This window comes from Diabrotica virgifera, chromosome 3, assembly GCF_917563875.1.
Source record: "Diabrotica virgifera virgifera chromosome 3, PGI_DIABVI_V3a".
NCBI lineage: Eukaryota > Metazoa > Arthropoda > Insecta > Coleoptera > Chrysomelidae > Diabrotica > Diabrotica virgifera.
The window spans coordinates 110,241,758-110,266,630 of NC_065445.1; the positions used below are offsets into that span (position 1 = coordinate 110,241,758).

Consider the following 24,873-nt stretch of genomic DNA (forward strand, 5'->3'; position numbering starts at 1 on the left):
TCTATTTTAGCAAATTGTTTACATCACTTGAATTTCTGTTTTATGGTTCTCTGTTGAAATAGGAAAAAGAAGGAATAAAAAAATGACAGTATTCCAAACTCAGTGTATTTATATAGTTTAATTCGAAGTGTAAGTATGATTTTTGTCTTTAGGTATGATCGGAATGCCGCCTGGAATGATGTATGGTGCCCATATGTTCCCTACGGGACCAGTGCTTATGCAGCCACGTTTCAGATGATCTCCGATGTACCTCGTCTATCATCCACAAGTTTAAGATTAAGTCTACACACCTTTTAAGATAAGATTTAAATGTTTTTTTATTTTTCTTTTTTTATCGAAAAAGAAATGTTAGAGACCTCATCCTCCCGAATTTTCCTGATGAAGAAAACAGGCAAAGAGTAAGAACTGTTAGTTTCGTCCAGGACGATTCAATGTTTGTTTCAATATCCTCAGAAAGGCGAAAGAATATAAGTAACATAAGTTTTATTAAAATCCACAAGACAATTAAATTCCTGTGGCTGACTGACCATTAATCACAAAAAAATAAAAAATCCTTTAAAAAAGGTAAAATCCCTTAACCTTCGGATGACCAAGCGGGGTAAATTGTGACCCCAGCGTATGTTTTTCTTTAATAAATTCAAAAGTATTTTCAGTTTTTAACTCATTATTTTTGTATTTGACTTTAATATCATTCTAGATATCCTCAGATTTTGAAATAAAAAAAATTCCCTATATTTTACGAATAAAAAATATATTCTGAAGTTGATGTTTAGTAAAATCCATCTATTATGTGTAATTCCAAGTAGTTTTACGCTAATGACGTCGACTTTGCAAAGTAACAAGACACTTACTCAACATACACACTACACATGACACTAATACTTATGTTGTGACTAGCTGAATGGCATAAAGTCCATGCCATAAAAAAAACTTCATTTTTTTGTTAATTGTCATTTTTGACCTGGGGTCATTTCCCCCCCTTGGTCATCCGTGTAACAAAAAAGGTTGGTCATCGGAAGGTTAAAGGGCTATATCACAAAACGTTTGCGGAGTAATTCCATCATCAGTGCTTTTTACCTGAAATAAGTATAAACGTTTTAACGAAAGCAAACGAAGGTTACATTTTGACTAAGGTTAAAAATGATCAGTTGGTTATACGTACCGGTTGTCCCAATAAGAATGGCTCTCGGCCATATCTCAGGAACCGTTTATGTTTATATTACAGCTTTGGGAAAAAATTTTATAACAAAAGTTGCCTCGAGAAAAGCCTGAAAATTATTTTCATAATTGTAAGTCCACCGCTAGAGGGCGTAATTGAATATCAAAAATTTAAAAATCAAAATTTTACAAAATTTACATAATGAAAGGGCACTGAAAATACGATCATGGTATTCTTCGCAAAATTCTGCGAATATTTGAGTTCACAAGTGTAACTCTACCTTTGCAAATAAGAGGTGGGGGTGAGTGGGAACCTTGTTATGAAAAAACAGATCTTTTTCGTCAATGTAAGAGTTATAATTACGAAACAGCCTAATAAGTAATATACCAGCTAGGGGGCGCTATTTTATGTTTTTCAGAAATCTAGTTTTCTTTAGAAAATATTAAATACAAGTATGCACTTTTAACCCTATATTACAAAATTAGACCAAATTAGCAACAGAATCGCATGTCGATACCATTTTCTATCTCGAGATATCTTAAGAAACGTATAAATTGTAAACAAACTGATGTCACCTGTAAACGAAGTTAAGGAAATCAAAGTGAAAACAGGTAGTTTGCTATGGAAGACAGAAGTGAATATTTCTCATAGATTCAATTATATTCGGTTCGATTCAATTCGATTCCATTCGATTGGATTTAATTTTATTTATTATAATTATGCTTATAATTTAATATATTTAAAATATACCCAATTTAATACATAATATATTATGGTTTGTCAAACGTAGTTTAAAAATCTTACAATCGCCGAAATTTTTAAACTTTTTGCTACGTTTGACAAACTGTACTAGTGATTTTACCCGTTAATTTTAGAATTAACAAACTTTCAAAAGAAGTTTTACTTCAAATTTGATAGTGAATTTAATTATTATGTATTATATAAAATAAATAAGATGTTTAAAAATACAATTTGAGGATAAGTAGGTTGAAAGGAATAATACAATCAACAAATTTAAAAAGGTCACTTTTGCATAACGGCCTCGCCTTTAATGAGAGTATCTAATAATAAATGAACTCTTCCATGCATTATTTACGATTAAAATTTACACGAAGTATTTACTATACTTCATCAGTAATTAAATTTTAAAATTAAAAAATATCGGTTACTTTATTAAGAAAAATAATTTAAAGCTTTATGTACCTTTATATCTTACTAATCCTAATTTTAACTGGTAAAATCACTAGTATATAATATTATGTATTAAATTAGGTATATATGATATATCTATATTAAATTATAGGCATAATATACATTAAATAAAATTAAATCTAATCGAATGGAATCGAATTGAATCAAACGAATATAATCGAATCTATAATAAGTATTCACTTCTGTCGGCATTCCGCCACGCTCTAATTTTTTCCACAGCACACTACTTGTTTCCACTTTGGTTTCCGTAACTTCGTTTACAGGAGACATCATCAGCTATGTTTAAAAATTAACACGTTTCTTAAGATATCTCGAGATAAAAAAAGGTATTGACATGCGGTTTTCGCTATTTTGTTGCTAATTTGGTCTAATTTTGTAATACAGGATTAAAAATGTATATTTGTATTTAATATTTTCTAAAGAAAACTAGATTTCCGAAAAACATAAAATAGCGCCCCCTAGCTGGTATATTACTTATTAGGCTGTTTCGTAATTATAACTCTTACATTGACGAAAAAGATCTGTTTTCAACGAGATCAAGTTTGCAAAAATCGATTTAGCAGATCCCGACTTACAGCCATTTTTTCATAACAAGGTTCCCACTCACCCTCACCTCTTATTTGAAAAGATAGACTTAAACTTGCGAAATAAAATATGCGCAGGATTTTATAAAGAATACGATGATCGGATTTCCAGTGCCCTTTCATTGGGTAAATTTTGTAAAATTTTGATTTTTTTAATTTTTGATATTCAGTTACGCCCTCTAGCGGTGGGCTTATAATTATGAAAATAATTTCCAGGCTTTTCCCGAGGCAACTTCTGTTATAAATTTTTTTCCCAAAGCTGTACTATAAACGGTTCCTGAGATATAGCCGAGAGCCATTCTTATTGGGACTCCCGGTACAGGTTAAAAACATGCTTGAGCCACCAAGATATGTTGGTGAAAAGCCTTTAAATTTAACAAAATTTAACCTTTGTTTGCTTTCATTAAAACGGTTATACTTATTTCAGGTAAAAAGCACTGATGATGGAATAGTTATTCCGAAAACGTTCTGTGGTGTAGCCCTGGGATTTTAATAAAAATATACCTATTATAAATTTTATTAACTATATAGAAAAATTTATTATTCAGAATGATGTTTCGAAAAGAAAGAAAAAGAATGACTAACATTTGTATAGTATCGAATTAATAAACAAAAAACAAAAAATCTATTATGTAATTTAATTCACTGATCGTTGGAAGTGAATATTTTTGAAAAATACTTGCATTAATTCAGTAATATGAATTGGTCATATTTACATATGTGTAAAGACTGTTCTGTTGTTTGGTATAAACTATTCTAGTATATTTGCTGTATAATTTTGGAAAAATGAATAAAAATGAACGAAAACTACCTTAGTAGTCTAACAACCTCTATTCTTTTCCGTTTTCTTTACCAAGACACATTTTAATACAATTTTTTTTACTAATTTTGCATGGACAGGGAGAGTTTGGTTAATTTCCGTGGCTTTTCGTATTTATGATTATTTTATTTTGACAGGTGTTGAAAAAGTACAATCACGATACAAAATACCTGCCGAAACGGTATGTAACATTTTATTTTTATTTTTGATTTCATTGGAATTGTTCTTATCAAAAGGTTTGTCTAGTTTATATCAGACATTTAACGTTTCTCTTCAAACAAGTTAAATTGGTGGATGTTTTGGGAAAACAATTTGAAAATGTGAAACATTGATAATTTGAAGTTCTAAAAATAGGACATGAAAATTAAGATTTGATTTTCATGATGAAATATACCTACACAGTGGTAGATCGTGGAATACGCCATAAACGCAGAGAGAAATTCGGACATGTTAAATTCCTATTTACTTAATTATTTGGCGGGCCTGATACTCAGGCGGTAGGATGTCTTACTTACACTCAGGTAAGCCGGGGATCGAATCCCATCGCCGACGAGAACATCTGTAGGCCCCAGGTCGACTTAGCCTGAATAAAATCAGCCTCAGTTCCTTGGGTAAAATCAGGGGTAATAATAGGCGGTTGAAGCGTAGCACTGGCCCTTTTACCTTCCTTGTATTAGTGATGTTGATTATAGTTACTTTAGAGTATTCGTTACAAATCGTTACTTTTGTATAAAGTAATCATTTTAAGTATTCGTTACTTTGATTACTTTTGTATTTGAGTACCGGTAATCATATCGAGAATCGGATTTCTCAGTACATATTTTGTATTAGTATTAATAGGATACTTGATTACTATGATTACTCTTGTATTTGAGTACCGGTAATCATATCGAGAATCGCATTTCTCAGTATTTCGTATAAGTATAATAATAATAATAATAATAATAATAGCGTTTATTGTCCAACAGAATCCATTTACAGGACAAAATATTACATAAATAAAAAATTAAATAAAATATTAGTAATTCATAGGTATCGATAATAACAAAAATTTTACAAAACTAAATTTGAATCTAAAGAAATAAATTATTAATCACCTAGGTAGATCTTGGTCATAGAAATCAGTTGCTTTAAACTGCAGTTAAATATATCGCAGTAAATACTTAAGGCATTATAATAGCTGCACATGACGAATAGAGGAGAATTTAACATAAGGTTAGTTCTAGCTTGTGTATTTCTGAACGTAATCGAATTTCTTACTGGATAAGACGGAACGTTAAAATTTATTTGTCGAAGGATATCAGGGCTGTCAATGAGATTATGTAGTAGCTTGTACAGGAATACCAGGGAGGCATTAATTCGTCTAGATTCTAATGACACTACGTCCAAACCGCTACATAACTCATTATTGCTGATACCCCTCGTAGGATATATACCATTAATTTTATAAAACAAAAATTTTAAAAATTTACGCTGAACCCGTTCTATAATTTGGATGTGTACATCATAAAACGGTGACCAAATGATAGAGGCATATTCCAGTTTACAGCGTACAAAAGTGTAAAACAGTAATTTAATGGCCTTAGTATTAGTGAGATTTCGACTATTTCTAATTATAAATCCATAAGATTTAAGTGCTTCTCTAACCTTTACATTAACATGTTCAACAAAAGTGAGTTTGTGATCAAATATAACTCCAAGGTCTTTAATTTTAGTCAAAGTATAAGATACGATATAGCGACCTTCATCGATCTATTTAATGGATAGAAATTAAATGATATGTAATTGTTCTGTCATTGCTGCTCCAAAATATCAGTAATCTCGAGTAATCTGTTTTCATCAATTAAGTGCCAAAAACAGACCCTCGAAACTAAGATGACGTACCTTAGCAGTAACCCTGGGCACCCAGGTGCTTCGGAGGTCGGTTCTGATTGCAAATTCGTGTTCAGTGACCCCAAATACCCCGAAATAAGAAAATCTGGCCCTTAATATACTGATTTTAACATGTTTAAGCATTTTTCGATGCGTTTTATACACTTTAAAATGTAATAATGCATTTCCACCTATTTTTTTATTGTAGACTTTTTTCCAGGCGTCATCCTAATCCTAAATACAATGCAAAAAGTTGCAAGTCTCTATGTACCTACTATATTTAAAAATAGATTTATGTGTTTTTAGTGTTAAATGCCCTGGTCTAATAAAAACAATGCCATACCTACATGTAAAATTAAAGTTGATGATCATAGTCTAGAAATATTATCATTTTTACATATTTTCCGGTCAATCTAAGCTATTTTTTTCTAGGCCTGATAAGAATAGTGTGTATTTATTATTAAAATCTAATGTGTTGTTGCATTTTTATTTTCAAAAGAACTAACATCTGTGAAATTCTGTGAATTATCTACCTCGACAAATCGTACTGACATCTGTTTCTGGGTGCATGCTTTGTTAAATAATATACCTCCCTCTGTTTCCAGCTACTTCTCAGCGCCCTGTAATCCTGTGAAACTCTTCATAGGCTTCGCCTTTCATAGATAAAATTTTAGTTAACTGTACTTGATACCGAACACTTGTGGAATACCGGTCCGACTCCGATATCAACCGAGTAGATACAATACTCAAAATCAAAATAGGTACTCGCTCTGATACGACTGTATAGTAATTAGTAATCATTACTTTTGGTATTCGTATCTATTCTTCTTATGGTGTCTTATCTTCTATTCTTTTATTTTTGTAATTTTTGAATTTACGTAATATATAGAACAATTTGAACAATTATTTCAAAGACATTTCAGTCTGTACAAAATATCTAATAACTTCTGGTATAAAATAATTAAGGTACAAGGAATTCAAAACTTTATAATTGAGGCTATCGGTGCAAAAGTGGTGTAACCCACAACCCACAATTTTGTCAAAACGCTTTTATTACATTAAAATTAACCCTTATATAAGTATTTTCAGATACAGAGTGTAGTGAGCAACCAATGCTTGAGCCACTTTGCATCTGAAAGTACTTAACTAAGGGATAACTTTAATGTAATAAAAGCGTTTTGGTAAAATTGTGGGTTACGCCACTTTTGTACTGATAGTCTCAATTTCTCTTTGCGTTTCCTATGGTGCGCTTGACTAACGAAAATATTACAGCGAAAAAATTTTACTCGTCATGTTTTTTTGATATCTATAAGATAAATGTGAAAGTATGTCTATGTGAAAGTAAAAAATTGATAGTCATATTTTAAAATCGTTTTCCCAAATTGGCAGGTTCGTACAAACTTTATTAATATTATTAAATTGATGATTTCTATTCTTCAAAGGTAAGCAACCTAGCGGAATCTATCTCTGTAAATTAATTGGTTTTGGAAGGTCATCCGCAAAATTGTTTTAAATTCTAATTATATGGTTAAATGAACACTATCTTTTAAGGCTTTTTGTAAATAATTGTAGTTATATGTATAGGGCGATTGACCTTTTAAAAAAAGACGGTGAATTGTATTCAATTTCAATAAACGTTTGTTCATAAAATGTCAAGCCACTTTTATTTTCAATTTATTTATAGACGAATATGGTAAAACATTTATTTCATTCCATTTAGTCATATTCTCCAAATATGAACCATCGATGTTTAATTATTAGGATTGATAATATCGTGAAACATTTTTTTTTGAACCCTGCGATTCTGCTGCTCTCATCTTCAGGGCTTTTATGAAGTCTGAGCTTTATTTTGGAATGTATTTTGGAAGGTTGCCGCCAAGTTCGCGTTGTTATCAAAATAAAAACAACCTTTATTAAAATTGAACTTGAATTTTTCCATCGAAAATCTGTTTTTCTCTGAATCTGAGAATTGAATCTACATCCTTTTAAACGTTATTTGGAGCCTTACCTTCAAGATCCTATTCAAGCTACGTGCATCTAATGTGCATTTATAAGTACATATACATTTTTATTTCTAGTGTCTAACACCTTCCAATAGGGATCAATGAAGGAGCGTCACCAAGACAGAGGGACTCTATATCACTTCGTACTTTGCATAGATTCTAACGGTGTTTGTAGCAAGCTCCGCCCCTTAGGTGCGCATTGATTTGAAAACCTATCCGTGTTCAAATATATAATCCGTCCGCATGGTACCAATCATTATTCATTTCATTATTTCTAATATGTTCTCTTAGACACCGTCTATAATATTTATTTATTTATTTATTTATGTATTTATTAACGGGATATTGCTTAATTCTGTGGCAATAATTGAAGTTAAACTCTTGGGGTGAGCTTATGGATTGGGGTTGAACTCTTTTTAGTATCCAGTCTAATCAGAATATTTGCCTCTTCAAGTATGTTAAGTCATTTTGAAGCTACCAATAAATTATTTAGTCCAAGATTTCGAATTATTTCATATCGCCGATCGAGAAGTTTAGACATAGAGCATTCGAATTTATACATACAAACTATACAGTAAGCGCCACGCTAGTAGACACACGGGTAACTATGTAATTCCTAGGATTATGGGCTAATCCGGCCCATTCTTACATGTGACTCTTATGTCTATCATGTCATGTGACCGTCATGTCATTTAGGTCATGTATTTTATAACTTTTACAACCTTAAAACATCATCATCATTCTCTTTGCCTCATCCCTATGCGGGGTCGGCTTCCCTAATTGCATTTCTCCACACAATTCTATCTTGGGTCATATCAATAATAATCCCCTTTACCAACATATCCTGCCTAATCGTCTCCCCCCAGGTCTTCTTTGGACTTCCTCGTCTACTCCTTCCATGAATCTGCACTTCAGAAATTCTTTGTATTGGGTGATTAACGTCTCGACATTGAACATGACCAAACCATCTTACCTGTGCTCTCTCATCTTGACATCAATGGGTGCCACACCTAGACATCCCCTAATATACTCATTTTTTAATTTTATCCTTTTTTGTCACTCCACTCATCCACCTAAGCATTCTCATGCATTCGCTACATGCATTCGCTGTTAATCTTTCTTTTTCACTGCCCAACATTCAGTTCCGTACAACATAGCCGATCTTATGGCTGTTTTATAGAATTTTCCCTTCAGCTTTATTGGAATTTTTCTGTCACACAACACGCCACTCACTTCCTTCCACTTCATGCTTACATTACATAGTTTTCCACCTTTAGACGTATCAGAGGAGTATGACAACTGTCACTGTTACAGTAGAATTTTATAAAATACTCCTGTCACAGACGTCTAAAGGTGGGAAACTATGTAATGTAATGTTAATTTTTACGTTTATAACGATAATTTCTACCTCCATTAGTTTCATCTCTTTTTGTTTCGCATTGTATTATGTTTTCCATCTTTTGCGTTATTTTGCCGGTTATTAGTGTGCTCATCACTGTATACATTTTCTGGCATTCTAGACGTCACTAGACATTTTTAGGTTATTCAATGACATCTCGAATATTCTCCCACTTAATACTTCTTTTACGTCAAGAGACTTTTTCTACGTAGAATCGATCTGTTTACCTCTCGGCATGAAAGTAAACAGTGTAACAAGTGAAGGTCCAGGACTGTATTTGCTCAATGTGTCCGTCTGCTAGTGTGGCGTTACTTTATACATCAGAGTATATTAGTACACTGAGCTATCGATAAATAAGATTTAATCTACTTCTTATAATCCAATAGAATTTTAAGCCATTTGTTATCCGTTAATGCTTTGGATAGAAATATGTATATTAGTGGGTAATGCTCAGTAAAAAGTTGAAAATAAAAGTCATCTACCAGAAATAATATTTTAATTATTCAGATCATTCTGACTAACTAGTAGTATACAATATTGTCTCATCAATTATTGCTTAAAACACTTCAATTATCTTTAATTATTATCAATTCATTACCAGAATTAAACTATGTTGAAAACAATACACCGCAAGTACTTTCAAAAAAAATTATTAACTGTATGTAATCAACCTAAATATACATTTATGGAAAGATCATATTGTATAATCCAGCGAAGGTAGGTCTTAGAATACCTATTTAGTAAACTATTATATCGAAAGTATGTGAAGTCCTCGTAGAAAATTGTGAGATGTGAAAAAGGTACGCCTATTTTATTATTCCTTTTATAAATCATGGTGATCGGGATATAAATTCTCAAAAAGAGTGAAATGACGTATATAAACGGCCTGCTGGTTAAAAGTTTAATATCTTTGATACAAACTTAATAAAATCAATATAATGAATGCGGAAAAGTTCTTTCTAAAAATGTGTAAAAAATTTTTTTTCTCATACCCGTAATCCCTTCTGATCGGGATATACTCTGAGCAAATTAGGACAAAACAAGGAAACGTTATTTACTAGCTATTTTATTGCTAGAATCGAATCTTAAGATTGCATATATGTATTAGTATATATCATATAGGTATGAAAAGTCTACAGAAAGTGTGCAAAAAGTATGCTTTTTTTGTTTATAAACAAATCAGTGCTCAGAAATCTTCTTTTTTTTCAATTATTGCTCTGTAACTCGGAAGATTTTAACTTTAAACCAAAAACACCGAAATAAAAATTCACTGTAATTTAATTCTGCACAGAGATATTTTTTTCCGATTTCCTTCAACGAAAATTTTTCTCGAAAAATCCGAGTTTTCCCAATAAAATCTTTAATATTCAACTAAAATTTTAGGGCAGTAATTATTTATCAATAATTAAATAGCCTGGTGACATAAAGCTTTTTTGTAGTAGCTTATATTTTCACAAGCCGGCGACAATCTAACAAATAGTTTAGCAACAAGGCTCGAGAGAAATTTTTGAAGGTCCAGAGTCCAGAACCTTTCTGTGGCATCACTAAAAATGCTACGAAAAACGAAATTCAGAAATGGCTGATAAAGAATCATTAAAAGAAATGGAAAACCACTCAAGGGCAAGTCCAGACTAAAAAAATAATCAAGAATATTGATAAAAAAACTCTCGAACACTTCATAAACCTCAATAAACGAGAGATCAAAACGGTCACTGAAATGGTGACTGGAGATTGCCGTTTAAGAAATCACCTATACAAACTAGGTAAGGTGAATAAACCATGGTGTAGAAGGTGAGAAATGGAAGAAGAGACTGCCATATACATACTATGACATCGAAGTGTGCTACCTGATGTAAGGCAACTGAGGTTTGAACCAGATGAGATCCTAAAACTACGAATAAGAAAACTGTTAGCCTTCGTTGATTCCACAGAACTTACTAGAGTTTAAGGAAAAAAAAAACAAGGTATGGTAGAAAAGTCTTATGACCAAGGGCCAGTGACTAACGAGTCTCGGCCGAATTAGGAAAAAGAAATTTAGCAACAATTAAATTGTTCATTAAAAATTCACGGTCGCCATAATAACCAGAATAATTATGATACAACTATGATTTTTGTATAAAAAGGCACTCCAGAATAATATCCATATTCTACGAAAATGCAGTTAAAACATTTTGTTTAGAAAATGTGGTTTGTAACAAACATGGATGTAGAGTATACACTACAGATATTTAAGGCCTTTGTGTTTATGTATGCATCCATAGATCAAAGGACGATATGTGAGTCTTATTTCTATTAGAGAATAATTCGTCAACGGATCTTTAGACAAAAAATGTTAACATGTTTTAAAAATGGAAAACGAGCAAACAAAAAACAGAACAAAGTAAAAGAACAATACAATAAGTGATCTGTAATGTCCAATATTTTCTACAGTATATAACAGATATCGTTACATTCATGAACAGAATATTGAACTTTTAATGTATGTAATATTAATACAGGCCGTTTGTGTACTCATTTTCATCTTTGCAGAGTGTTTAAAATAACTGTAGTAACTATTGTTGTATATAGAACCCAAATAAGTGTAAAACATTTCCTTATTAAGTAGGAATAGTTTTATGCTTGTATTTTATACGTAATTGTCAAATAAAAGTCAAATTACTTTAAACACACTGCCTTAGTTGAGTGAGAATCGTTCGAATCAAATGGGAGGATGCTTTTAGCCAAAATAATTGAAAGTAACTGATAAATTGTTGTGTTCACCTTTTTTATCTAGATGTTAGTTGACCGTATCTCTTTGGTTTGTTGCATTTTGTATTTCGTTGCACTATTTTTTAGTGTTTTTTAATATTATAAGATGACGATTTATGTTTAACCCATTAGCGCCGAGATTAATAAATTATTGATTTTGTATTATTTTTTGCAATATTATTAATGAACTGTGTTTAAATAATAAAAAACTTCACAAAATATTTTTTCTGTGATACTTCATTTCTGAGATATTAAGTGTTGCCTTAAAGCAACGCTAGGCGCTTACACTACCTAGTTTTTGTTGAAAATAATAAACCAAAAAAATAAAGCATTTGGGATACAGTAAAGTAGGCAATAAAACAAAAATCGATATTTATTCATAAAAAAATGTAATTTGGTGTGATTAATTATAAAAATTGACACTATCGAGAGTGAAACGGTATAAAACAAGAAGTACATAGTCCAATATCACATTTTAAACACATTGTTCTAAAGATAGATTTACATGTTTTAGACGCACATCTCTTTTTCCCATCTGGAATGTACTACTGTATCAAATGATTGATGGTGTCAAAACGAATGTCATCCGATACTCGGCTGTCGACAGATGCTGTCAAGGAAGCCGACGGTCTTCCACTTCCTTTACTAAGTACACTATACTTCACTAAATATGTGCTTACAAGTCTGCTCACTTCAGCCATTGAGGTTGATTTCGAGGCTCAAGAAGTCTATCTGAAATCCAATTTTTTACCACTTCAGAATCAAAATTATGGTCACGGCCAGGAATGTCTTTATTCTGTATATAATCTTCGTTCAAACCAATTCTTTCATTGTTTGGTAGTCGTATTTTTGCTCCGGTGCGTAATTGACGGGATGAAAGGTTATCTACCAGCCTAAAAATGGTAGGTATTAACATTACATTACAGTACTAAGGCCATACGTTTTTATTATAAAAGATTTGATTACTACATATATTACTACATACCCTCCTCCATCTTCATCTCCTGAATCCTCGTCAGTGTCTACATTTGTATCTGGAGGTTCGACAAAAATATCGCCATCTATTAGTTCATCATTATAAATTATATTAAGGGATTGAACAAGCGAAAAACCTAGTCTAAAACAAAAATGATAAAATTTAAAATATAGGTAGTACAAGCGCCTAGCGTTGTTTTAAGGCAACGGCTGGGTTACAACAGGCACTGACAAGTAGTTATTGATCAATTCATATAAATTATTTAAAACATGTTTTGTTAGAAGTATAATCAACACAAATTTAAGATATATAAATAATAAGTTTCATTTATATCGAAATTATGGTACTTACTCAAATCGAATGTCCATTATTTTCAAGTTCTAATATTATACTCAACTTCAAATGCACCAAACTAACAAACAGTTCTTAACACCGCAAATAGATACTCATAACTGAGTGTGGGCGATTATGGTTGATGGAATTTGCAAGGTCACACCTCTTTTATGACTGTCTTATTACTTCAAGCTCCTCCCAAATACAGGCATGTCTGCCGTTGCTTTAAAGCAACGCACGGCGCTAATGGGTTAAATAAAAAAAGATGAGTAATATGTGTATTTTGTAAATACTAATATATTTTCTAAACACTAGCCTGAATGCACCATTAACATTAATTTTGAGAATTGCTGGGTATAATCTACGTATATAAATAAAGTGCTTAAACAGTTTTGTCAATTTTCATATAGTTCATTAACCAACTCCACTACTTCCTCTTTACTTCTTGGTTTAGATAATAATGAAATCTTCGTTTATTTTACAAAAATAAATTAACAATTCGAAAAATTTTTGAAACTCTAAAAAATTTCTCTATCATCATTCTCTTTGCCTTATTAATTGCATTTCTCCACACCATTCTATCTTGGGCCATATCAATATTAATCCCATTTACCAACATGTCCTGCCTAACCGCCTCCCCCAGGTCTTCTTTGGTCTTCCTCTCCTAATCCTTCCAGTAGTCTGCACTTCAGCAATTCTTCGTATTGGGTGATTAACGTCTCGACGTTAAACATGGCCAATCACAATTGGTGCCACACCTAAACTTCCCCTAATATACTCTATTTTTAATTTTATCCTTGTTTGTGACTCCACTCATCCATCTAAGCATTCTCATTTCCGCCACATGCATTCGTTATTCCTCATTCTTTTTCACTGCGCAACATTCAGTTTCATACATCATAGCCGGTCTTATGGCTGTTTTATAGAATTTTTCCTTCGGCTTCATTGGAATTTTTCTGTCACACAACACACCACTCGCTTCCTTCCATTTCATCCACCCAGCCCTAATTCTACTGCATGCATCTCCATCTATTTCTCCATTACTCTGTAATACCGATCCCAGGTACTTAAAACTATTGCTTTTCACATCATTTCACCATCCAAAGATACCATTTTATTTGTAGTACCTCCATCTTTAAAAATGAACATTCCAAATACTATGTTTTTATTCTACTAAGTTTTAAACCTTTTTCCTCCAGAGCTTGTCTCCACTGTTCCAGCTTTTGTTCTAAGTCTCCTTCGTTATTTCCTACTAACACGACATCATCAGCATATATTAAGCAACATGGAATGTTTCCCCGTAGTTTCGCTGTTATCTGGTCCAAAACTAATGAGAATAAAAATAAGAATAACTAAAAAATATCTCTATATCAGTATAAAATTTATAGTAAATGGGAAATTAACCCAATATCATGGGTCACATGGGTTTTACTTTTTAGAAAGATCGTAAAATAAAATAATTTTTTCAGCTAATAATGATTTAAAAATGTCATCTATAGAGCTTTTCATTCACAGTCATTTGTTTCGAGCTTCTGTCATATGTCGTATAATCCGTGTATATTAATATTATACACGAATTACACAACATACAAAATAGAAGTAGGTTGGATACTCGAATATATGGAATGTATAGGAATAAAAGGCAGATTTCGAGCATATAGTTTAATCAAGCAAAATTTGATGGTACTAGTACACTTTCGAAGACCAAAAATAATAATTTTTTTCAAGAACTTTTTTCACAGAACCTTTATTAAAAATGAACATAAAACTTTTTACATATTAATATCTAACTCTTATAGAGTACAAAAAATATATCTTTTTTCATTTATGCACATACACTAATATTGTAGAGGGCGCAAAAGTCGAGGCCTCGAAAAATGATGGCGGACAGTTAATCTCAGGATTGGGATATCTGAAACAAAAAAATCGAACTGTATTTGAAAAAGGAAGGTTTTTTACCTGACAATTTATCACAACTTGACCAAAAAATAAATTTTTTTAACCATGAAAAACGGGAGATTTTTTCAAACTTTTTTTTTTAATTTCTGTAAAATCTTTTTTTGCGGGATTTTTCACTAACGGTGGTAAATTGTCACGTAAGAAACCTTTCTTTTTCAAATGCCCTACGATTTTTTTATTTCAGAAATCCCAATCCTGAGATTAACTGTCCGCCATCGGACAATGTCCGCCTCTACAATATTAGTGTACGTTAATCAATGAAAAAAGATATATTTTTTGTATTCTCTAAGAGTTAGATATTAATATGTAAAAAGTTCTATGTTCATTTTTAATAACGGTTCTGATAAAAAAATCTTGAAAAAATGTTTATTTTTGGTCTTCTAAAGTGTACATGCTCGAAATCTGCCTTCTATTTCTATAAATTATACAACATATGACAGGAGCTCGAAACAAATGTCAATCGATGAAAGCCCTATTTCAACCTCACAAATTCCTAAACGATCTCAAAACATCATCATCTCCGTACGAAGGTAACCACTTTGATCTATATTGTTCATGTAGTTTTAATGTTTACAGAAAATGTATACCAAGGGTTTGAATTTAAATATTCGTAACCATTTAAAATTTGATTATGTATTGAAACAATTTTTTGTTCAAAGAAACAGTACTAGCTGGATTAGATAATTTCCAACAGTTTACAAGTATTGATGTAACCTAAATATCTTGTTATTCGGTCTTATTTTGACCATTTAGGCATTGTGTAAATATAATACAAAAGCGGCACATCAGTATCACCCCCTTTTCCTCTCCTTTATCTTTCTTAATGATGCAGATCCTTCCCTTTGGTTGATTATTTGTGTTCGCTCACATCTCTCTTGTGTATGTTGTTTTGTGTCCAGGAAGGGTAATCAGTGTGTGCTTTATTTATTAATTTTTTTTAGAACTACATACATTGCCTTCAACTGTCATTCTTGTTATATTTCCCTTATTCTGCCTTGTCCAGTAGTCTGGTTGATAGTGCCGTAGTCTGTTTGATAATTATTGTGATGAATCTAGTGTCGATGTTAAATTTTACTAGTATTGAGTTATTTGTGCGATGTGTTGTCCATGGTATGCATCATTTTGTAATAGAACCACATTTGAAATATTTCTACATAATTCATCTTCACGTCATCCACTGTTGGTGACGGACCCAAGTAATTGAATTGTCTAACCATTTCACACCCTCCCACGGTTTTCACTTGGTTCTTGATACATCGTTCAAAGCTTTCTCTTACACAAGAGCTGTAAATTAGCATTTCTAAATAGTTCATTTCATAAAAAATATAGTATTTAAACTAATTATAGAGTATTCCATAACAGATACTAATTTTGTATTCTTCTACTGTACTATTTAATTATAAGTAGTTTTTATAGTTGCTGCTGACGGCAAATTGCACGAATTATTAAATGTATCACGCTAACATTTGGTGAACATTTTGTATCTATGAAATTCCAATTATTTTCGCTTTAAAGCAACCGATTTGATTTTTGCACCTAGAAAGGGTCTTGTAGAAAAGGACAGGCGATGTCAGTCACAGCAATGTAGCTGTTGGATTGATGAAGCCCCCTGTATCTGCTATATATTACGATAACGATCAGACAATGATTAGGGAGTGATGATTTTTACGTCGAATTTAGACAAATATTTTTAGTACAATTCACCTTTTTCAAATTAAAAATAATTACTACACTGCACAAAAGTAGCCCACAAATTATATGAATGTAATTGCTCTGTGAAATAAAAGAGAATGAAGTTTCCCCATTTTTTCAAATTTTGTCACTGCGCATCCAGAACTCTGGTCTCTTCACTAATTTGGGCTAGTGTACTACAAAGAATCGACATTGCGATCTCTAGAATTCATGGCGATCTAATTTCCTTGCTATTTTATGGGTGAATGGCCAGTGATTGTAATAATTTTATAGCTCTTTTATGATGTGGAGATTTGTGTCAAATCTAATTATATGCAATTTTTTGAGTTGCATGGATGGCATGAAAAGATATTGACCGTTTATTGAAAAGGTCAATTTTTGATTTCAAAGAAATCAACTTCTAATATCGATGTATTTCATTCAGCGGTGTTCCAATGCCACAAGTGGTCGTGCACAGTTGCGAGACATAAACGAACTCATTGTTAAATCTTCTTTTATCAAAAATTCTACTGCACGATGCTCCATTTAATTTTCAAAGCACACCACGCGCACCTCAAATGTTTCAAACGATTGACAGAATCAACTGCTGTCGAAAATTACTTGCATTGCACATGGCCTGTACTACCAAGTGTACCAAACATAAGAATAAAAATCACGCATGTAGTCCTTCAGCTCAGATCTTTTCCGATCATTTGCGAACATGTTGAACAGATATGCACTTTTACCCATAAACTTCGATCAACTGACGATGAATGTCAATAGGTGAAATCTATTTTGCATTTAAAAAACGTATCACAGCATGAATTTCACATTGGCGGTAACATCGACCGGCACCTCCATCTTCGAAGGTTGCTAGGCCGACACTGAGCAATGCAGCGTGGCGAAAGTGGTGGGGTAAGAGAGAGGGAGAGTTGATGTGTCAGGCAGTGTTGCCAGATTTCTCCCAGCACGTCGCATTTTTTCTCAGTGGCATAGGGAACCTTTTTTTTTACGAATGACCGTCGTATTAAGATAAATATTTGTATGTAACGTTAAAATTTGACGTTAAAATTTTCATTTTTTTTAGGAAAATTTGAAAGTACCGTAATTTATTTTGCTGTATTAACTGTGATATTTACTCATCGTAATATAAAGTAAACACAGGTGATGTATCAGGTCACAGCAATGATGTGATGTTGCTGTTGGGCCATCAATCCCCTGTCGAACAACGTCGCTTAAGACAGGCGATTGTTTTCGGTCTTGCGCCGCTTAACAATCACAGGTTATCTCACCTGTTGGACCAGATCGAATAATTTTGACTATTATAAAAATGGTCAGATATCAATCGAGACTGGCGTACGGTTTTCTTTGAATATCTAACGAATTTACTTGCCTCTAACAACTATACGTTAACACGATTTACGAAATGTAAATAGATATTTTTACATTTATTTTAAAATGTATTTGTTTTTCCGATTAAAAAATCTTGGTACATATTCATATGACAGGTTTTTCGTTTTTGGAATCAAATTTTGTAATTGACAAAATGTATTATTTTTCTACAGTACTAAAAGCTTCATCAGTGAACCCTTTTGAGCATGTATTTATTCCGTAACGAATTGTATATGTTAGAGAACCTTTGAATAAGGTTGATATAGTAAACTTCTTAATGTGGCACTAAAACAAACACGCTCTGCTCTACAGGTCATATCCTAATATGTGAAAAATCAATTTGACCTTTTCTTTGCTCACTTGAGAATATCAATCCCCACTCACTGACAGTTTGCATATGATGGGTACAGGCGAAGAAGGTGCTGTCAATTTTTTCAGAAAATGAGTTTTTGGTGCCCTCTGTTAGTCAGCGATCTAGACTACCATTCTATAAACCGATCACCGCTAGGAACGTGTTCAGTCAGGAATAACAGCATATTTTAATTTCTCTAGTCAGGCTAAGAAGGTGGTAAGTCCGCACGGTCCCGGCGAAAAAAGTGATGTCAGTTTTACACCTAGGCTATGCCATCGCTGTAAGAGATTATAGTGTTTTGAGCGTGTACTAGAAGATGCTCGGAACAAAATCATTCAGACTTTTAACCTACTTAACTCAGTTGATGAGCAGAATATAATATTATCTGTGTAGTCTGGTTACGACTCCGCCGATCAAACAACGAAGATCCAGGCAACAAGAACAAGATGCTCTTCTTCACAATGCTTCCTTCCGATACCTCATCTTTAAACGGATTGACTCTAAAATTCTTTTTTTTTTCTAGGATCAATAAAACACTCAACATTGTTTGACAAAACACCTTGTTGCCCTGTAAAAATTGTAATTTTGTACAAAATATTTTTTTTACATCTTGTGCATTCGTATTTTGGCTAGTTACATTTAACTGTCTAGCGGGTAACACTCCAATACATTATTAAATAATTTGTCACGTTTTATTTTCCCATAATAAACACCAAGAAGAGTGCTAACCTTTAAAGCCGGTTTTCTCGAAACTTATTATTTTGACATAGCTCCTTCTTTACCTGTACCTTTCATATGTTAATTAATACACATTTTAAAATACATAATATAATAAATCTGTACAATCCTCTTACGAAAATCACTTCACGAAATTTTGACTCGTTTCTGAAAATTAGTTATTTCGTTTTAAAAATACTTTTTCTATGAAGTTAATTTAAACAGTATTACTCTATGTATAAAATCTAAAGTGGACCCAAACGAGTCGCGTTCAAAGCGAGGATCACTCTTGTAGATTATTAAAACTCCATACTCCGCACAGAAAAAATAAGTTCAATGTGTATATTATCTCAGGAACTAGTGAGCGGAAATAGCTTGCTATAGAGCGTTTCACTTTAAGAACGGAACGTTGCGTAGATAGGACTACGTATATCTTATGGACGATAGAAGCGCACCGATGCCGCTTCTGTCGTATCGAGAATGTATCGTATATTGGCAATCAGTAGCAACACGTGCCTCATAGTTTTGGCAACACTGATCTGCATAAGCCAAACGTTTCGTTCTTAACGTGGAATAAAGTAATAGTAAAATTGCATAGTATTCATTTGACGCATACATCAACCTCAATTTATCACAAATATTGTAGATCTTATCAATTCCAGAGCTTTTTATTCTAACTTTTTCGTTGATTAATATAAATAACTCGTACCGTTTTATTTTCTAATATTAAATTGTAAAACAGCTTTCTAAAACTGAGCAGGATTTTGTAGTTTTTCCAGGAGATATCGTAAGTATTCTTGCATTTAAGCCCCTTGTTCTCACAGAGCATCATCGTAAGTTTTTATTAGTTTATGTTTGTTTTATTTCTTATATTGTTTTGCTGAATTACTGAATGACCTCTTATGACTTTTCGAGCCGCAATTATTCATTAATCATGTGTTAATTCTACGCACCATTGTTCATTTGTGTGCCTCAGTAATTATAATTTTCACGTGTGTTTACTCTACTTTACAATAAAAGAATATTTCAAGTAAAAATAATATACTGCGATTTTGGTGTGAGGCCCAAAACATTTTAAACAAATGTGCATATATTTTTTACATTTCGTACATCGCTCGAACAGATAGAAGGCTTCTTTAATACTCGACTAAGTAAAGGTATCTACTGCCTTTCCTGCTTGACAACGATTCACCCTATCTGTTATTAAACTCTCTTCACTTGTAGGTTATAAATAATGTTAATGATCCACTATAAGTAGAGAAAATAGTGGAGTTTCTTTAGAAATAGCCGTGTGCCTGCTTTTCTATTTTTTCCTGTCAGAAAATAATCATCCAAAAAACGTTAGATCTTCAAAATAAAACATAGATACAGCCCTTCTTTAGAGTAAACATTGATACTGTTTGTTTCATGATGTTAGAAGTATGTTTTAATATTATAATAAGTTTAAGTCTGATAATTTATATATGTAATGTCAGTTATTTTTGATCTGGACCCCTGTAATTCACTGCAATATATGTATTTATTCAGAAGTAGTTCTATTATTATACGATTTTGATGTAATAATTTGTTTGATCAATAAAATCACGTTTAAAATATCGTTAGTTTTATTTATTTTTACCTATTGCTCTTAATATTAATTAGATTGTTGCACAGTGGTTTCAAATGCTGAAAACGTGGTCATGAGGCGAAAAAAGTCCCTATCTAGGGATTTTCATGTTTACAGTTGTTTTCTTATACTATCGTAGAGTCCTAATACCCAGGTATAAAGATCAGACTGGATGTATTCTGGTTCATAGCTCAGGAACAAGTGAGCCATGTCCGGGATTATTTTGGCCGGCAGAGAAAGTGAAAAAGAACGCGTATATTGAAAACGCCGTAAAACGTTTGGTTGTTTATCAATTTTATCGCCGTAAATCAGATTCTTCTTTTTTAAGTATGTAGTAATGTAAGATGTAAGGTAACTTAAAATTTAGTAACAATAAATGCCTTAAATTTGTTAATAAATAAATAGTAAAAATATACTTGAGATAATCAAAGTTTTGTAAAGATACATTCAAAAAGTACAAAATTCTGCATAATTCTGCGACTAATGTTTATTAACAGCTAGGAAGATACAGAATCACTTTGGTTTAGCTGCCTATAACTGCCTCTGTATTGCTGGCAGTTGTTATAATATAAAAGTGGTAAATTATGCATATTATATGATTCTGGAGATTGTTAAGTATGTCTGGGCGGTTGTACATAAGGAATAGGTTCTGAATATTGTACTTAAAGAAAAGGTACCTATTGGTAATCTGAGTTTCAAAAGTCCCTTATAATATAAAATTTTAAACAAATATTCGTTTAAAATACAATTTTCGAATTTCTTTCGGCCATATTGGATCCGCCATTTTGTTTTAAAAAGAAGTAATGTTAGATTTGTAATCAGCGACCAAACTTAACAAAAATTTTTCCTGTTTGATATTTTCAATTTCTTTCCGCCATGTTGGATTCGCCATTTTGTTTTTCAGAAAAAATAATGTCATTATTAATCAGCGATGGCAAAAACCCTCAAGGGTTTATGGAAAATAATTCCAAAGTGTATAAACAATATAAGCTTTTAAAGGTCCATGACCACGTTTACGGCATTTGGAACCACAGTGTGTTGTATTTATACAAGAAAAAAGGTTGATGCTTTGAACTGGTATCGTCTTAACAACAACTATAAGACTAGACAATTAGTAAGGTGTTGTATAATTAGACCCAAACTTTGACATCCAAAGTAAAAGTTTCCCTCCAACACCAAATTGTTCTATATGGTCCACGTATTATGCAGTAAAAAGTTACACCATTTTGAGCGTCGGGTTTTAAGAAGTCCGTAAATTAGTAGTTTTTTACGTTTTTCTAACTTTTTCCTGATGTCTGATTTCCTGAATATCTTTCCAAAAATGATGATTATAATGAAACGAGTTTCAAGTAAACTTATTTACCAGTTTTAGTCCTCTTCTACATCTTCCTCGTCTACATGAAGCATTGCATAATATGCTTGAGAAGTTTAGACAACTCTTTCTACACTCTGAACGAATGCTGGCTGGAAGCTCCTGAAGTGGGGGGTAGTGCAGCTAACTTGAGCAAAAAGTGTATAGGCTGCTTTGCAATAGCCTTCAAGAAAGACTGGTAGTGAAAACAATCTGGATCTTCCATGTTCCTGGCACCAAGCATCGCAAGAAGGAAATGATTTCTGGCGTCAGCTACTGCACTGGGGTCGTTGAAGACTAGAAGTTTTCTACGCCGAGAGTCGTTGGCTTGCTATACGGTGTAATTTTCTCCTTGTAGACAGCTGATACCGTGCTACATCCTGTAATATATTGCAAGAAATACATCCTTCATATTACTGATTACCTTCCTTTGGTATCACCATTTTCAATTTCTTCTATGATGGTGCATGGACAGTCAACTAAACTAGTAGGTCCGTGTTATTTATGACCAATAACACGGACCTACTAATAATACAAGATTCAACGTCTTAGCTTCATCAATAGCTGTTAAAACTATTAAAAAGTCACCTTCACCCGATGCTTGATGAATTGTGCAACCACATATTTGCAAGTGCACTGTAAGAAGTGTAATAAGGCCCATTTTGTTGTTAGCGTTAGTTAAAATTCACTTTGGTTTATATTTACATGTATTGCATCTTCAACTTTTATTTCAATGTTAGAATGTGCTCTGCGTAGGTGTTCTTCATCTTTTGTATTTTCTAGCTGGCATCTATCAAATAATACAACATGATAACTATGTGTTGCGCATCTTATCCTCTATTCGACAACAATATGATTGCACAATAAGGATGTTTAATAAAATCCATTAGTTATTTCTGTTCAGCTTTATTTTACTGAAAAATCTAAAAATTATAAAGTATACATGTACCCCCTTCGTAACTTACATATAACAACTTGGACAAACTCAGCAGTGGCGTAGCTGAAGATTGTGGGGCCCCCCTGCGACAATTTTTGTGGGCCCAGTATTATAAACATAACGACAACTAAATACCAGTATAATTACTAAAATATGTGTAAATGACAATGTTTGGCCTTTCTTTAATAGTCTTCATCAGTTAGTGTTAATAGATTTTTTTGTGAATAGACATGAAAACCTATTATACCTTCAAGTCTTAATCTAACAAACCTATTAGTAAGTTGTTGCAATATTTTATCTAGATTTACATTGAAACCATTAAGTTCAAAACTTTTTTGCTGCTGTTATTTTTTCGTCGTAGCTGAGCTAATCGTAAATTTTTTTCTATACGTTTTATACGTTTATTTTTAAATTCCGGTATAATTCCCACTATACTGCTGCTTCTGTTAAAATTTCGGAAAACGAATTTCTTAGTTCTCGAAGATTATGACGATTTTTTTCAAAAAGTTGAAGGACCGTTAACTCTGACGTTTCAGATTGGAAAAGTTTTGTTGTTAGATGAATAAAGTTAAGTATTTTAGATTGAACATTAATGAACTGCATATCCAAAATTAGTCATATTATGCTCTAATTAGCTTCTAATTTTTCCTAGTTTTTTGATAGCAATGAAATTTTCGTAAAGGCGGGTATACATATGCGCTCTGCTCGGTGTGCGAGCCGCTCGCGCGCAGCATATTTGTTAAGGCGGAAATACATATCCGCGCCGCGAGCTCCGCGCCGTGTGAGCGCCGCGCGTTCGTGGCGCGGTTAATGTTCGTTAAAATTTTTCATTTTGACGAACCTTCCGCGATCCAGAGGAAACTTACGAACATTTAGTAATTGTAGATAATTAGTATTAAATGTGGGTGCCTACATTGGATCCGTTTTTCTCCGATCAGATCAGATCCTATATCGGCCGACGTCGGGAGTAGCTTCTCCTATTCTCATCGAGAAGTGTTTGGTTTCATTCCGATTGGTTGCAAGTTGAGTTGCAAGTTGGTTGCAAGTTGGTTGCAAATTGGTTGCAAGTTGGTTGCAAATTGGTTGCAAGTTGGTTGCAAGTTGGTTGCAAGTTGGTTGCAAATTGGCTGCAAGTTGATTGCAAATTGGTTGCAAGTTGGTTGCAAGTTGGTTACAAGTTGGGGGTTGCAAGCTTACATGTTTAAATATATTCAATGTCATCATCTCATTTTCACTTTCCACGGTAAACATCAATAAGTTTGATATTTCCTTCCTAACACTCCATTACTAACAAATATTCAACTCAGGCGCCCCAAAACCAACAAACCATTCGCAAACCCGTCCAAATACGTATTGCGAACCATCAAAGCATTTGTTGAAAAGCCGACAGAAGTTAGATCGTGGTGCGCCGTGTGCGAGCCGTTTGTGTGCCACTTGAAAACACGTACTAATCTAACAAATATGCTGCGCGCGAGCGGCTCGCACACCGAGCAGAGCGCATATGTATACCCGCCTTTAGATTAGTTTTTCAAACTAATGAAAATTTTATGTCATCAAATGTAAATATCTCACTTTTTACCACGTAGTCCTGTCGCCAGGGGGGGTACAACGGCCTCGTTAATTCAGATGGACTTACCCAAATTTTTTTTATGTATTTTGACCCGTAGAACACGAATTTTTTGGGTAACAGTTGATCCGGATGTCGATAAGATTGTTATAGACCAAGAACTTGAGGAATCAAATAACAGCGATTTTTGGCAAAACAAAACAATATTTTGTATT

At 32.9% G+C, this 24,873-nt stretch overlaps 1 protein-coding gene across 1 annotated transcript in view; it reads left to right on the forward strand.

Annotated features, from left to right (window-relative positions):
• The window catches only part of LOC114332616 (BUB3-interacting and GLEBS motif-containing protein ZNF207), a 79,390-nt gene extending 58,598 nt beyond the window's left edge, over nt 1-20,792 (forward strand). Inside the window, exon 7 of the mRNA XM_028282435.2 lies at nt 153-20,792. Coding sequence (XP_028138236.1) covers nt 153-238 — 86 coding nt within the window. The 3' untranslated portion in view covers nt 239-20,792. The remainder of the gene's footprint in view (nt 1-152) is intronic.
• Nucleotides 20,793-24,873: the final 4,081 nt, after the last annotated feature.